At 48.3% G+C, this 12,219-nt stretch overlaps 1 protein-coding gene across 1 annotated transcript; it reads right to left on the bottom strand.

Moving 5' to 3' along the window:
* Positions 1-475: 475 nt before the first annotated feature.
* On the bottom strand, positions 476-12,208 carry ZNF577 (zinc finger protein 577). Its single transcript, XM_062177951.1, is given in 9 exon segments — positions 476-2,411; positions 2,414-3,040; positions 7,136-7,210; positions 7,898-7,992; positions 8,170-8,243; positions 8,423-8,553; positions 10,074-10,261; positions 10,345-10,420; positions 12,123-12,208. Coding segments are annotated over 6 exon segments (1,410 nt in total). The 5' UTR covers positions 8,444-8,553; positions 10,074-10,261; positions 10,345-10,420; positions 12,123-12,208; the 3' UTR covers positions 476-1,893.
* Between the last annotated feature and the right edge of the window lie 11 nt (positions 12,209-12,219).

The raw sequence follows: 12,219 nt of genomic DNA, 5'->3' as shown, positions 1-12,219 counted from the left end.
GGTGGAAACACAAATCACACCCAATCTTGTGTGAGCTCCAAGGATTGTTCTGCCCATTCTTTTCCTCTGGTTCCTTCTCCATCCCAAGGAGTCTCCTCACATACATGACTATGACTTAGACACAGGCTCCTGAAGGGGTCTCTGTGGCACTGTGGAATTCTCACACAGCAGGAATGCAACTCTCTTCTCCATAATCTGGCCCAGGAATTTAAGCCTCCTTGAATACCCTGAACTCTAATCTCAGTTAGCTCCCTTCAAAGACAGCTGAAGTCTGGGTCTGGCCTCCCTGCAGACTGAAATTTTCACCAGGAAGTGAGCTGGGGTAATCAGAGGCTCACTTTATTTGTTGCCTATTCTCGGGCAAAGCTATCCGGATGTCCCTACGCCGTAAAGTCAGAAAAAACTCACCCCTATACTTTATCTTTTTTAGATATATACGATGGGAGAGTAAATACATTAAACATTTACTGTTCAAGAAGAAGCTGTTGTTGAAATTGGTTATGAGAAATATCTGTCAACAATTAGCTACATTATGGCATCTGTATTCCAGACTCAGAATAGGATATGTTAACTTACACAAAGTCAAAAGACACGCAAAGTTAGTTTTGGTGACATTTCAAGCAGCGTAAATCCATGTTCTTTTAGATTTAAAAGCTCTTTTCCAGAGATGATAATTTGATCGACACATTTCAAGAACATTCTAGAATGTTCATATAAAACAATCACAGTGTAAGAATCTGATTCTAGGGAAAGACAGTATGCATTTGGATCATAATTACCACAGAGAAATTACTTCTCTGAGAACATGGTTTTCAAATGCATTTAATGACCAGCTGGGAACTTACCAGTATTGAAATCTCTGAAATCAGTATGTTGTAAACAGAATCATGGCCTCCAAAGATGTCTATCTCCTAGGCCCCAGAACTCATGACTATGTTACATTACATGGCAATGGGGAACTTTTGTGGCTGGTGGAATCAGGATTGCTAATCAGATTATTTTAAGCCAGGGAGACTTTCCTGGTATATTTGGGTGGACCCAGTATAATCTCAGGATCCTTCAACATGGAAGAGGCAGGCAGATCTACTATTAGAGTCAGCAAAGAGCTGACTGGGCACTGCTGGCTTTGATGCTGAAAGATAGCCACCAGTCACAGAATGAGTCTGGGCAAAGAACTGGAAGGCAAGGAAACAGATTTGCCCCCAGAACCTCCAGAATCGCAGTCCTGGCAACAGCTTTGATGTTATAAATTTCTGATCTCCAAAACTATAAAATGGTAAGTCTGCCTTCATTTTAATGACCAAATTTGTGGCCATCTGTTATAGCAGCATAAGAAACTTGTAAGATTACAGTTGTGCTTCTACATTCATAAGGTTCACAGGTGTCCATTAAATAGTATCAGTCTGGGTGTTCACGATTTCATTTATAGTAAGTGAAGTCTTTCCAAGGCTCCCTAGGTATAAAATTGTAATACATAAATTAGTTCAGTGAATTTCTACTCTTTCTTGCTTTCACAGGTTTCTCTTTTCTATAAGTTCTCCCATGTTTTACTAAAAAGTATATGTATATTCAGTGTCTCTAAAGTTGTCTTGTTTCTGACATACATTCGTATACGTACACAATATGAATGGAAACATCACATTCTTTCTTAAGAATTCCTGAGAATTCTTTGACACCAACTGGGATATCATCTCCACATAAAGGCTTCTCCCACAATAGCTCTGTTTTCCCCAACATGATTTCATTGATGTTTGGTAGGTCTGACTTCTCTCACAAGTGTGCTCACCAACCACTGCAGCCATAGGGTTCTGCCTTAAACGAGCTCTGACAAATAATGGAAGACTTCTGCTAAAAGAACTTTCCTACATTTCTAGTATCAGGAGATTTGTTTTCCTATACAATACCTGTAACAGATAAGACATAACTTATTACTGAAGGCATGGTCCCATTCACTGCATTTGTAAAGCGTCCTCCTTGTGCACATTGCTGATTACTTACTAAGATCTCACTTCCTGGGAAAGGCTGCTTCCCAATCACTACACTGCTGCCTCCCAGGAACTTGGTGATGCTCAGCAAAGGCTGGGTTCCTGAAGACACTGTGTTCACACGGTTTGCCACCTGCCCAAGCCCACTCATGCATAAAGATGTATGATCCCCCAAGGAAGATTTTTCCACCTTCTGTGAATTTATAGCCTTCTGCCTTGTGTGCGTTTTCTTCTGTTTAATGAGGACTGACAGGTGGGTAAAGGCTTTGCCACATTCACTGCAAGCATATGGTCTCTCTCCAGTATGAGTTTGCTGATGCTGCATTAGATTTGACTTGCTTCTAAAGGCTTTTTGGCACTCACTACACTCATAAGGTTTCTTTCCTGTATGAATTCTCTGATGTTTGGTCAGGTCTGACTTAAAAAAAAGGTTTTTCTACATTCACTGCACTCATAAGGCTTCTCTCCCGTGTGAAGTCCCTGGTGTGCAAGGAGACAGGCCTTCTGGGAAAAGGCTTTCCCACACACACTGCATCCGTAGAGTTTCTCTCCTGTGTGAGCTTGCGGATGTCTACTGAGCCAGCACTTCCTGCTGAAGGCTTTTCCACATTCACTGCATCTGCAGGGTTTCTCTCCTGTGTGGGTTCTCTTAGGACCCGGGAGCTGTGACTTCCTGGAGAAGGCTTTCCCACACTCTTTACATTCATAGGGCTTCTCTCCCATGTGAGTCCTCTGGTGCTCCGTGAGCTGAATCCTCCTCATAATATTTTCCCACATTCATCACAGCTGTGGTGTTTCCGCTTTCAGATCTCTCTGTCCAATGAGCTGTGCTCTCCAGGAAAAGGCTTTCCCACGCTCACTGCACACATGTGGTTTCTCTCCTCGGTAATTTTTTTGATGGTCACTGGGTTGTGAATTGGTGGTACCGGGTTTAACATATTCATGGGCTTTATTTCCATTAGTTTGATCGCACTTGATGTGGACACACGATTCCCCATATCCAACAAACTGACCCGGATCCTTTCCTGCATATCTTCCATTCTGGATAGCAGAACCTAAATGAGATTTCATAGTTTTACACGTTAGTCAAACTTACATTTTATATGAAACAGAAATAATATCCAAGGGCATAACTTTGCTGACATCTCCCCATACTTTTTAAACCTGTCTTGAATTTGTGGGTGCCACTACACGTGCTCAATCTCCCATATTTCTTCTGGGAAAAAGAGCAATGAAAAAATGAAAATGAAAAATGAAACAGCTACTTTTAAAAATAATAATGTTTAATCTATAATGAACACACATAACTTTGGCTACTCTCCAAATAGAATACTGCAGAACGTTGACACACCTAGAAACAAACACACTGCACCTGGAATAAATTAAAAGACAGATTGCATCCATTCTTCCAACAAATATTGAGTGTGCTAGGAGTTGGGAACTAAAGTGACTAATAATAATATTCTCTATCTCCATAAAGCTGTCATTCTATAAGAGGAGAGAGAATCAACAGGGAAGCAAAGAAGTTAACACAATTACAGAATGTGAGAAATGGTATGGAAGAGGTGATACAGCAGTGGTAGGTAAATCTTAGATACAACAGTCACCCACAAAATACAGAAGGCTGCATTTACCTCACAGGATAAGGATGAGCAACATAATGAAAAGAACTAGATGTAAAAGAGGGAGCTGCCAGTGTACAAACCCAGAGGCAGAGAACACAGGCATGACCAGGACATGTGAGAGAGGCCTGGAGCACCTGGAAGGTCTTGAGCTTAAAGTGAAGTAGAAATAGTTAACTTGGGCAAGACTGGCATAACTGACAACAGAGTTCCTGGAAAATGTGTACGTGAAAAAAAGTGCACAGATTGTCAAATGTTTGCACCAAAATAAACTTCTCTTTTTATTCCCTCTATCTATGAACTGTTTATTTTTATTTCTTTTAAAGATTAATTTTATTTGTTTGTAAGACAGAGTTACACAGGGAGGTAGAGCCAGAGAGAGAGAGGTCTTCCATCCACTCACTGGTTCACTCCCCAAATGGCTGCAACAGCCAGAGCTGAGATAATCCGAAGCCAGGAGCTAGGAGCTTCCTCTGGGTCTCCCATGCAAGAGCAGGGGCCAAAGCACTTGGGCCATCTTCTACTGCTTTCCCAGGCCATAGCAGAGAGCTGGATCAGAAGTGGAGCAGCCGGGACTGGAACCAGTGTCCATATGGGATTCTGGCCCTCATGAACTGTTTAAAGCAACTTCATAAATCCTGCAGAAAGATGTTGTTAGTAACTAAATTCTATATGAGCCATTGAACTTTTTTTTTCTGGTCATATTCTGGATTGGTAGTTCCAAATAGTCATTAGATTGCTCTATGGAAAATAAACTAAAGATATGAAATTGTATAAGAGATTACAAAGAAAGCTATGGTACAGTTTAGGGAGTTCTGAGAATGAATCATTAACATGGAGGTAGTGAAATGTGCAAAAGTAAAGCCCAGAGCATGAAGATGGAAAAGCCATCCATGTGGGAAAGAAAGAACTCTGTAAAACAAATGTTCAGGTGTCCGGCGTTGTGGCATAGTAAGCTAATCCTATGCCTGTGGCACCAGCATCCCACATGGTGCCGGTTTGTGTCTCAGTGCTCCTCTTCCAGTCCAGCTCCCTGCCTGCAGCCTGGGAAAGCAGCGGAAGATGGTCCCAGTGCTTGGGTCCCTGCACCCGCATGGAGACCTGGAGGTCTGGAGGTCTGGAGGCCTGGCTCTTGGCTTCAGCTCAGCTCAGCTCCAGCCACTGTGGCCATCTGGGGAGTGAGCCAACAGATGGAAGACCTTTCTCTGTCTGTAGCTTTACCTCTTCAATAAATAAATTCTTTTTAAAAATGTCCAAAGTAGAAAAGAGAAAAACTAAGGATGGCTCCACACTATGTGGGTTACACATTCATACAAGCGCTGGTGCCACTGAATACAAAAAGGGAAACGAAGGGAGTGGTTGTTCAACATAGCAGTAAAGATACCCATTGTTACAGATTAAGTAAGACTTGGCTCCCCAAACTCATGCAGACCTATAAACCCCGGAGTCTGATGCTGATGGAGCAAGGGTGGAGACTTGATCCAATTATGGCTCTGGAGGTCGTCCTGGTGGGAGGTGTTCAGGTCACTGGAGCCTTGCCCCCAGACAGCAGTTCTCATGAAAGTGTGGGTTATGTAAGTGGGCCTGTTTCCCGTGTCTCTGTGCATCCAGCTCACCATGTCATCATTCCTATTATAATTTCCTTAATTTCTACTTGTACGTCTTCTCTGCATCCATTAGGTCACTTCCCCTACTGAGCAATCGGAAGCCCAATCTGGAGACACAGCGTGCTGTTTGAAAATATCCCCATTAGTCAATACGCATAACTGAATCAAAAACAAAACGAAGCAAAAGAAGACCTGTGTGTAGAAAGCTATGGTAAATGCATGCACTGATGTCCCCCGCATGATCAGTGAACTATGGTGTGAGCTCACTTGCACGGTCAGTCGTCTGTCCTAAGGAAGGAAGGAGACTACACAGACCCTTTTCAACATAAACACCACACGTGGCCATTATTGAGTTGGCAGAGCATAATTCCAAAGTAGAGAGGCGGTCAGGAAACAGTTCCAGGTGAGCCGGAGAGCAGTCACACAGCACTTCCTGAAGAGAGAGTGAGTGGAGTCAAAGATGGCAGAATCGGGGTGTAATCACAGGCACTGATGCACCCACACTCCTCTGACATCCTCACAGGCACAGACGGCACCGCACTCCTCTGACATCCTCACAGGCACAGACGGCACCGCACCCCTCTGACATCCTCACAGGCACAGACGGCACCCACACCCCTCTGACATCCTCACAGGCACAGACGGCACCGCACTCCTCTGACATCCTCACAGGCACAGACGGCACCCACACCCCTCTGACATCCTCACAGGCACAGACGGCACCCACACCCCTCTGACACCTCACAGGCACAGACGGCACCCACACCCCTCTGACATCCTCACAGGCACAGACGGCACCCACATCCCCTCTGACATCCTCACAGGCACAGACGGCACCCACACTCCTCTGACATCCTCACAGGCACAGACGGCACCCACACCCCTCTGACATCCTCACAGGCACAGACGGCACCCACACCCCTCTGACATCCTCACAGGCACAGACGGCACCCACACCCCTCTGACATCCTCTGCAGCAGTCAAGACAATACATCCTTTTGTTCCTCCCTGGAATAATTCTGTCCCTTGTTTGGGGACACCTTCTGGCTCTGCTCTTACTCACAGCCCTGGAATTCCTCATTCTACTCTGCTGAAATTCCTTATTCTTTTCAAGCTCTAAAAATACACTCCGCAACCAGGAGTCAACCTTATGTTTTCTCACCCAGCTCCCCGTGCTCTGATGTTCTGTCCTCCACACAGGAACACAGCTATAACATCAAAAGGAACTAACAGAAACACTGAGATCAGTCAGCGTATATAGCCAATGGGGCAACGCAAGCCCGTTACCATGGCTTGAGATGGAAATTGTGGAATTCACAGTCTTTTCAAAACAACAAAAATGAACAAGAACAGCAGAGACTTTTAAAAACAGTAGAACAGGGGGCCAGCACTGTGGCGTAGCTGGTAAAGCCACTGCCTGTAGTTCTGGCATCCCATATGGGCACTGGTTCAAGTCCTGGATGCTCCACTTCCAATCCAGCTCTCTGCTATGGTCTGGGAAAGCAGTAGACAATCGCCCAACTCCTTGGGCTCCTGCACCAATGTAGCAAGTCTGGAAGAAGCTCCTGGCTCCTGGCTTGGGTTCAGCACAGCTCCAGCCATTGGGGCCATTTGGAAAGTGAACCAGTGGATGGAAAAGCTCTCTCTTGCTCTCTCTGCCACTGCCTCTCTGTAACTCTGCCTTTCAAATAAATAAATAAATAAATAACAACAACAACAAAAAAAACACAAAAAACAAAAAAACCCGCAATAGAACAGAGTGAAAGGCAGACTGAAGACAACTCCAAGCTGATGAGGCACTGGAGAGTACAGCCCATAGCAGAGCCAAGTGAAGTGCACCTGAGCACGCATGTTTGCTGGGAGGGATAATGATCCGGGTTTCAGACACTGACGCCGAAGGAAAAAGAATTCCACAGGATACCTGTCTTGGCTGCAGCAAAATACAGCACCACAGAGCAGGTGAGATTCCAGAAGGGAGACGCTGACTGGAGAGCATCTGTCAGAATACAGACAGCTTAAATCTTCAGTGTCTGTGAATGTACTTCGGTCCAAGATCTGGGAGAAAGACAACTTCTGGTTTCACATGCATTAGCAGGAAATCGGGCTGACAGCACACAGGATTAGATACAGGTCAGACATCAGCGGCAGAGGTGTCAGTTTGGTAGTCTCCAGCAGGCCTTAAGAATGAATTTAATACATTCAGGCAGCAGATAAAACAGCTGGGCAGGCAGGGAAGCAGGGAGTGAGTAAGCAGACAGCTGACCTGAGAGATGAGGTGCAGGAGGCCCTCAGATGAACTACAGAGCGGCAGACCGTCAGGGAAGGAGATCGGCCCCTTCCCGGGCAGAGAGATGCCTACATGCTAAGTGCAAAAGGATCCAGCCAGGTAGCGAGGGGACTTCAAAGCCAGCAAGGCAGAGGCCAGGAGGTGAAACTGCAGGAATGAGAAGAGACACAAGCAGGCTGGGAAGAATGGAATCACACAAGAAGTCATGGCCCCAGGTGAGATGGATTGCAGCCAGATCCAGAAACAGGAACAAAGAAGATACCACCCTGCAATAGCAAACAAAGAGGAACAGCCAAGAGAAGTTCTCTCAACCACACCTTGAGAGTGTCAACCCTTCGATGACCACCTGGGATCGGTGTGGCCTTTCTGCCCCTGTCTTGGTTTTCACTCACTTACCTGGACAGGTTTGACCACAGGTGCTCCTTCTACCATCCATGGGGGCTCTCCTCGCTCCAACTTGAAGAGTGAACTGGGTTTGGCACCCTGATATCCTGCAAACGGGAAATCACTGAGCACCTGCCACCAAGTATCTATGCCTGGACAAGCTATGAAAACTGGAGTCACAGTGCAGGACCACATATGGACTTCGGTGACCCATAAACCATAAGCACAGGAAGGGTACATATATACTCTAAGGCCAAAGAGGAGAATAGAAGTCCACGACAAACCTCAGACCGGCAGGATGGCCACCGGAGAAACTGGAAGCTTTATGCACCGCTGGTGAGGATGTAAGATGGCCCAGCTACTATGAAGAACAGAATGGCGGGCACAGAGAAAATTACAGCTGGGGACAGGCGTTTGGTGCACTGGTAAAGATGCTGCTTGGAACACCTGCACCCCCATCAGAGTGCCTGGGTGCAGGTCCCGCCTCCACTTCCTGCTGCTGTGTGCCCCGGGGGGCAGGCTGGGATGCTTACGTACTTGGATCCCTGCTATCCACATGGGAGACCTGGATGGAGTTCCAGGCTCCCAGCTTCAGAGTGGCTCAGTCCCGGACACTGTGGGCATCTGGTGAGTAAATCGGTAGATGGAAGACCTTTGTGTCTCTTTGCCTTTGAAAAAAAGTAAGTAAAAAGAAATTGTGATTCAAACTAGAACTACTGTGTGATCTGGCAACTTCACTTCCAAGTACACCCTCCAGAGAACTGAAAGTAGGCTCTGGAGATGTTTGGACAGCCATGGCCACAGCAGCAGAATTCACAACAGCTGAACTCCGGAGACGATCCAGAGGCCCGCTGGTAAACGAGTGGATACGCACGCTGCGGTACACACAGGCAAGGCAGTGCCACTCGGTCTCTAAAAGGAAGGCACTTCTGACATTTGTTACAACGTGGATGACCTTGCGCACATTATACTGAGTAAAATGAGCCAGCTGCAGAGAGACCAATCCTGTACAACTCCATACACACGAGGCAACTAGAGGCAAATGGAAGGGTGGCTGCCAAGAGCTGCAGTTACTGTTTCATGGGTATAAAGTTTCAGTTTACAGATGGAAAGAAGGTTGGTGGTGATGGGTGCACAGGACTGTAAAAGCATTTACCTTTTTATGTACTTATTCTCATTTTATAGGAAGAGACAGAAGTCCTCTATCTGCTGGTTCACCTCACACATAGCCAGCACTGGGCCAGGCTGAAGCAAGGAGCCCAGGACTCCATCTAGGTCTCCCACAGAGTTGGCAGGGACCCAAGTAATGCAGCCACCATCTGCTACCCCCCAGCATGCACATTAGCAGGAGCTGAACTTGAGCCAGGCACCCATATACAGGATGTGGGCATCCCCGGCTGTGACTTGAGCGCTACACAAATGCAGGTCCCATGAAGGCATTTAATTCCACTAACCGGTATGCTTACAAATGGCTAAGATGGGAAATTTGATGTTACGTGTACTTTGCCACGCTAGTTTTGTAAAAGGCTCTGACATACAGTGCTATAGCCCAAAGCATCACACATGGATGGGACTCCATACGTCTCACTCACTAGCAGGAAGAGGCGCCTGACTGCGGCGCTGTCCTCACTGACTGCCACTAGGTTGCTGTAGTTCGCCAGCATTACTTCCTTGTACAGGTCCCTCTGGCAGGGGTTCAAAAACCGCCACTCCTCCGTGGTGAAGTCTACAGCCACATCCTCGAAGGACAATCTCTGTAATCGTCAAGTTCAATGCAATCTGAGGTGGATTTTAATAAGTGATATGGAAGAGGGGCAAGGCTGTGTGATCATTTTCCCCATGGTAAGTCTAATCATTTTGGCCGGCAAGAAATAAAGACACAAATTCAAATGCAAGGAACCCACATTTTTCTATGTTCCAATGTTAATAATTTTGTTTTTAAAGATCAAATATTTTTTAAAGTTTATTTTCTTATTTCCATCTACTTGAAAGGCAGAGTTCTTGCACTCACTGGTTCACGCCGCAAAGCTTAACCCCCTCCCTTCCTAATTATGTCTTGACTTTAAGATTATACTTTATTTTCCAACAGATCCCCGTTTTTACCAACATACATTCTTTAATTTAGCTTGACGCTTCTTATCTTTCATAGATTCACTGGGGAACCAAAGGTAAGTAAAACAAACCTCACCTCGGCCTTGGCCATTTCCTTCTGTTCCTTGGAAAAGTCCTGTGATTCTAGGATGTGCTGTGTTCTGTTTGCTGTGGACCTGCCTAGAAGGTGTGGTTAGTTATCTCAAGTCCAGCTGCAGCCACGAGCAGTGACCTCTCAAGCCTGGAACCTTCTACTGAAAATGTCTTGTTCCTGTAGACCAGGACCTGTGGATTTAGGACAAAATTCAGTTAGAAGAGGATGTGTACTTGGGACATAACCCTCTAATTGAGGGCTAATCTGAACTCACCTTAATATCAGGGCCCCGAATTCCATCCACGTGTGCCACAGAAGGCACAAGAAGGCCTCGTTTCGGAAAAGTCGGACTAGAAGAGACGGCAAACAAAAACCACTTCATGCTCTTGTCCACTGCTGAGTTCTCATGGAGATCAAACGTTGAAAAGGCAACGGAGCAATGGAGCAACTCCGGAAAATGACTTAAAACGCCCATGCCCATGTGCTGCTAACGGCAGCCTGAAGACCAAGCATCTTTCATGTAATCCTCAACACCGCTGTGCAAGGTGCTCATATCCCACCTGAGACACAGCGCACCGGGCCGGCGAGGTGACAGGTGTTGTGCGGGCTGACGCCCTTCCTAAGACCTCAGACACAGCGCACCGGGCCCGGCGAGGTGACAGGTGTTGTGCGGGCTGACGCCCTTCCTAAGACCTCAGACACAGCGCACCGGGCCCGGCGAGGTGACAGGTGTTGTGCGGGCTGACCCCCTTCCTAAGACCTCAGACACAGGCACCGGGCCCGGCGAGGTGACAGGTGTTGTGCGGGCTGACCCCCTTCCTAAGACCTCAGACACAGCGCACCGGGCCCGGCGAGGTGACAGGTGTTGTGCGGGCTGACCCCCTTCCTAAGACCTCAGACACAGCGCACCGGGCCCGGCGAGGTGACAGGTGTTGTGCGGGCTGACCCCCTTCCTAAGACCTCAGACACAGCGCACCGGGCCCGGCGAGGTGACAGGTGTTGTGCGGGCTGACGCCCTTCCTAAGACCTCAGACACAGCGCACCGGGCCTGGCGAGGTGACAGGTGTTGTGCGGGCTGACCTTCTTCCTAAGACCTCAGACAGCGCACTGGGCCGGCGAGGTGACAGGTGTTGTGCGGGCTGACCTTCTTCCTAAGACCTCAGACAGCGCACTGGGCCGGCGAGGTGACAGGTGTTGTGCGGGCTGACCCCCTTCCTAAGACGCAGTGTGAGAATCTGATGCTATGCCTGCTTCCTCCCTTGTGACAGCTCCCTCTTGCAACAAGCGGTACAACGTGAACTTATTTCTCCTCCTCACACAGTGGCCCAGTAGGTGAACGCCCTGGCCTGCAGTGCTGCCGGTTCGAGACCCGGCTGCTCCATTTCCAATCCAGCTCTCTGCTATGGCCTGGGAAAGCAGTAGAAGATGGCCCAAGTCCTTGGGCCCCTGCACCCACGTGGGAGACCCGGAAGAAGCTCCTGGCTTCGGATTGGCACAGCTCTGGCCATTGCGGCCAACTGGGGAGTTGAACCAGCGGGTAGAAGACCTCTCTCTCTCTGCCTCTCCTCTCTCTGTGTAACTCTTGACTTTAAAATAAATAAATAAATCTTAAAAAAAAAGTTTATAATGCAAAAAAAAATTTTTTTTGTTCTCTCCCCAGGGCACCCACGCCGCCATGCAGCGGTCCCACAGCCCCCAAGGACGACAGCGCGGCCCCTGCAGCCACCGCCTGCACCCCCTAGGCGCGCTCAGCCAGAGCAGGGCTGCAAAAGCAGCGCCTTCCCTCCCCAGGAGCGGCAGGTGCGGGGTCCGTGTTCCCACGGGCCAGGCTCTGGGGTCTCGCTCGCACCTCCCACTCCGGGGACGCCAACATCAGGAGGTCACCGTGGATTCCGCCTGCACCCCCGCGCGGCGCCCCCAATCCAAACCCCCGGCGAGAAAAGCCCCCACCGCTTCCCGCGACACGGACCCCACGCGCTCCCGAACGCGCCCCTCTCCCGCACCGCGGTTCCCCGCGTCCGGAAACGCCCCCAGGACCCAGCCCAGACGGACCGAGGACCTCCGGGGTCTCCACGTCGGCGGCCACTCGCACAAACCGCCTGTCTAGACCTCGGTATCCGCTGCCCGGCAACCCAATGGCCACCGCGCG

This window comes from Lepus europaeus, chromosome 19 (genome assembly GCF_033115175.1).
Source record: "Lepus europaeus isolate LE1 chromosome 19, mLepTim1.pri, whole genome shotgun sequence".
Classification (NCBI taxonomy): domain Eukaryota; kingdom Metazoa; phylum Chordata; class Mammalia; order Lagomorpha; family Leporidae; genus Lepus; species Lepus europaeus.
Note: the sequence above shows the minus strand (reverse complement) of the source record. Positions and strands in the feature narration are given on the sequence as shown.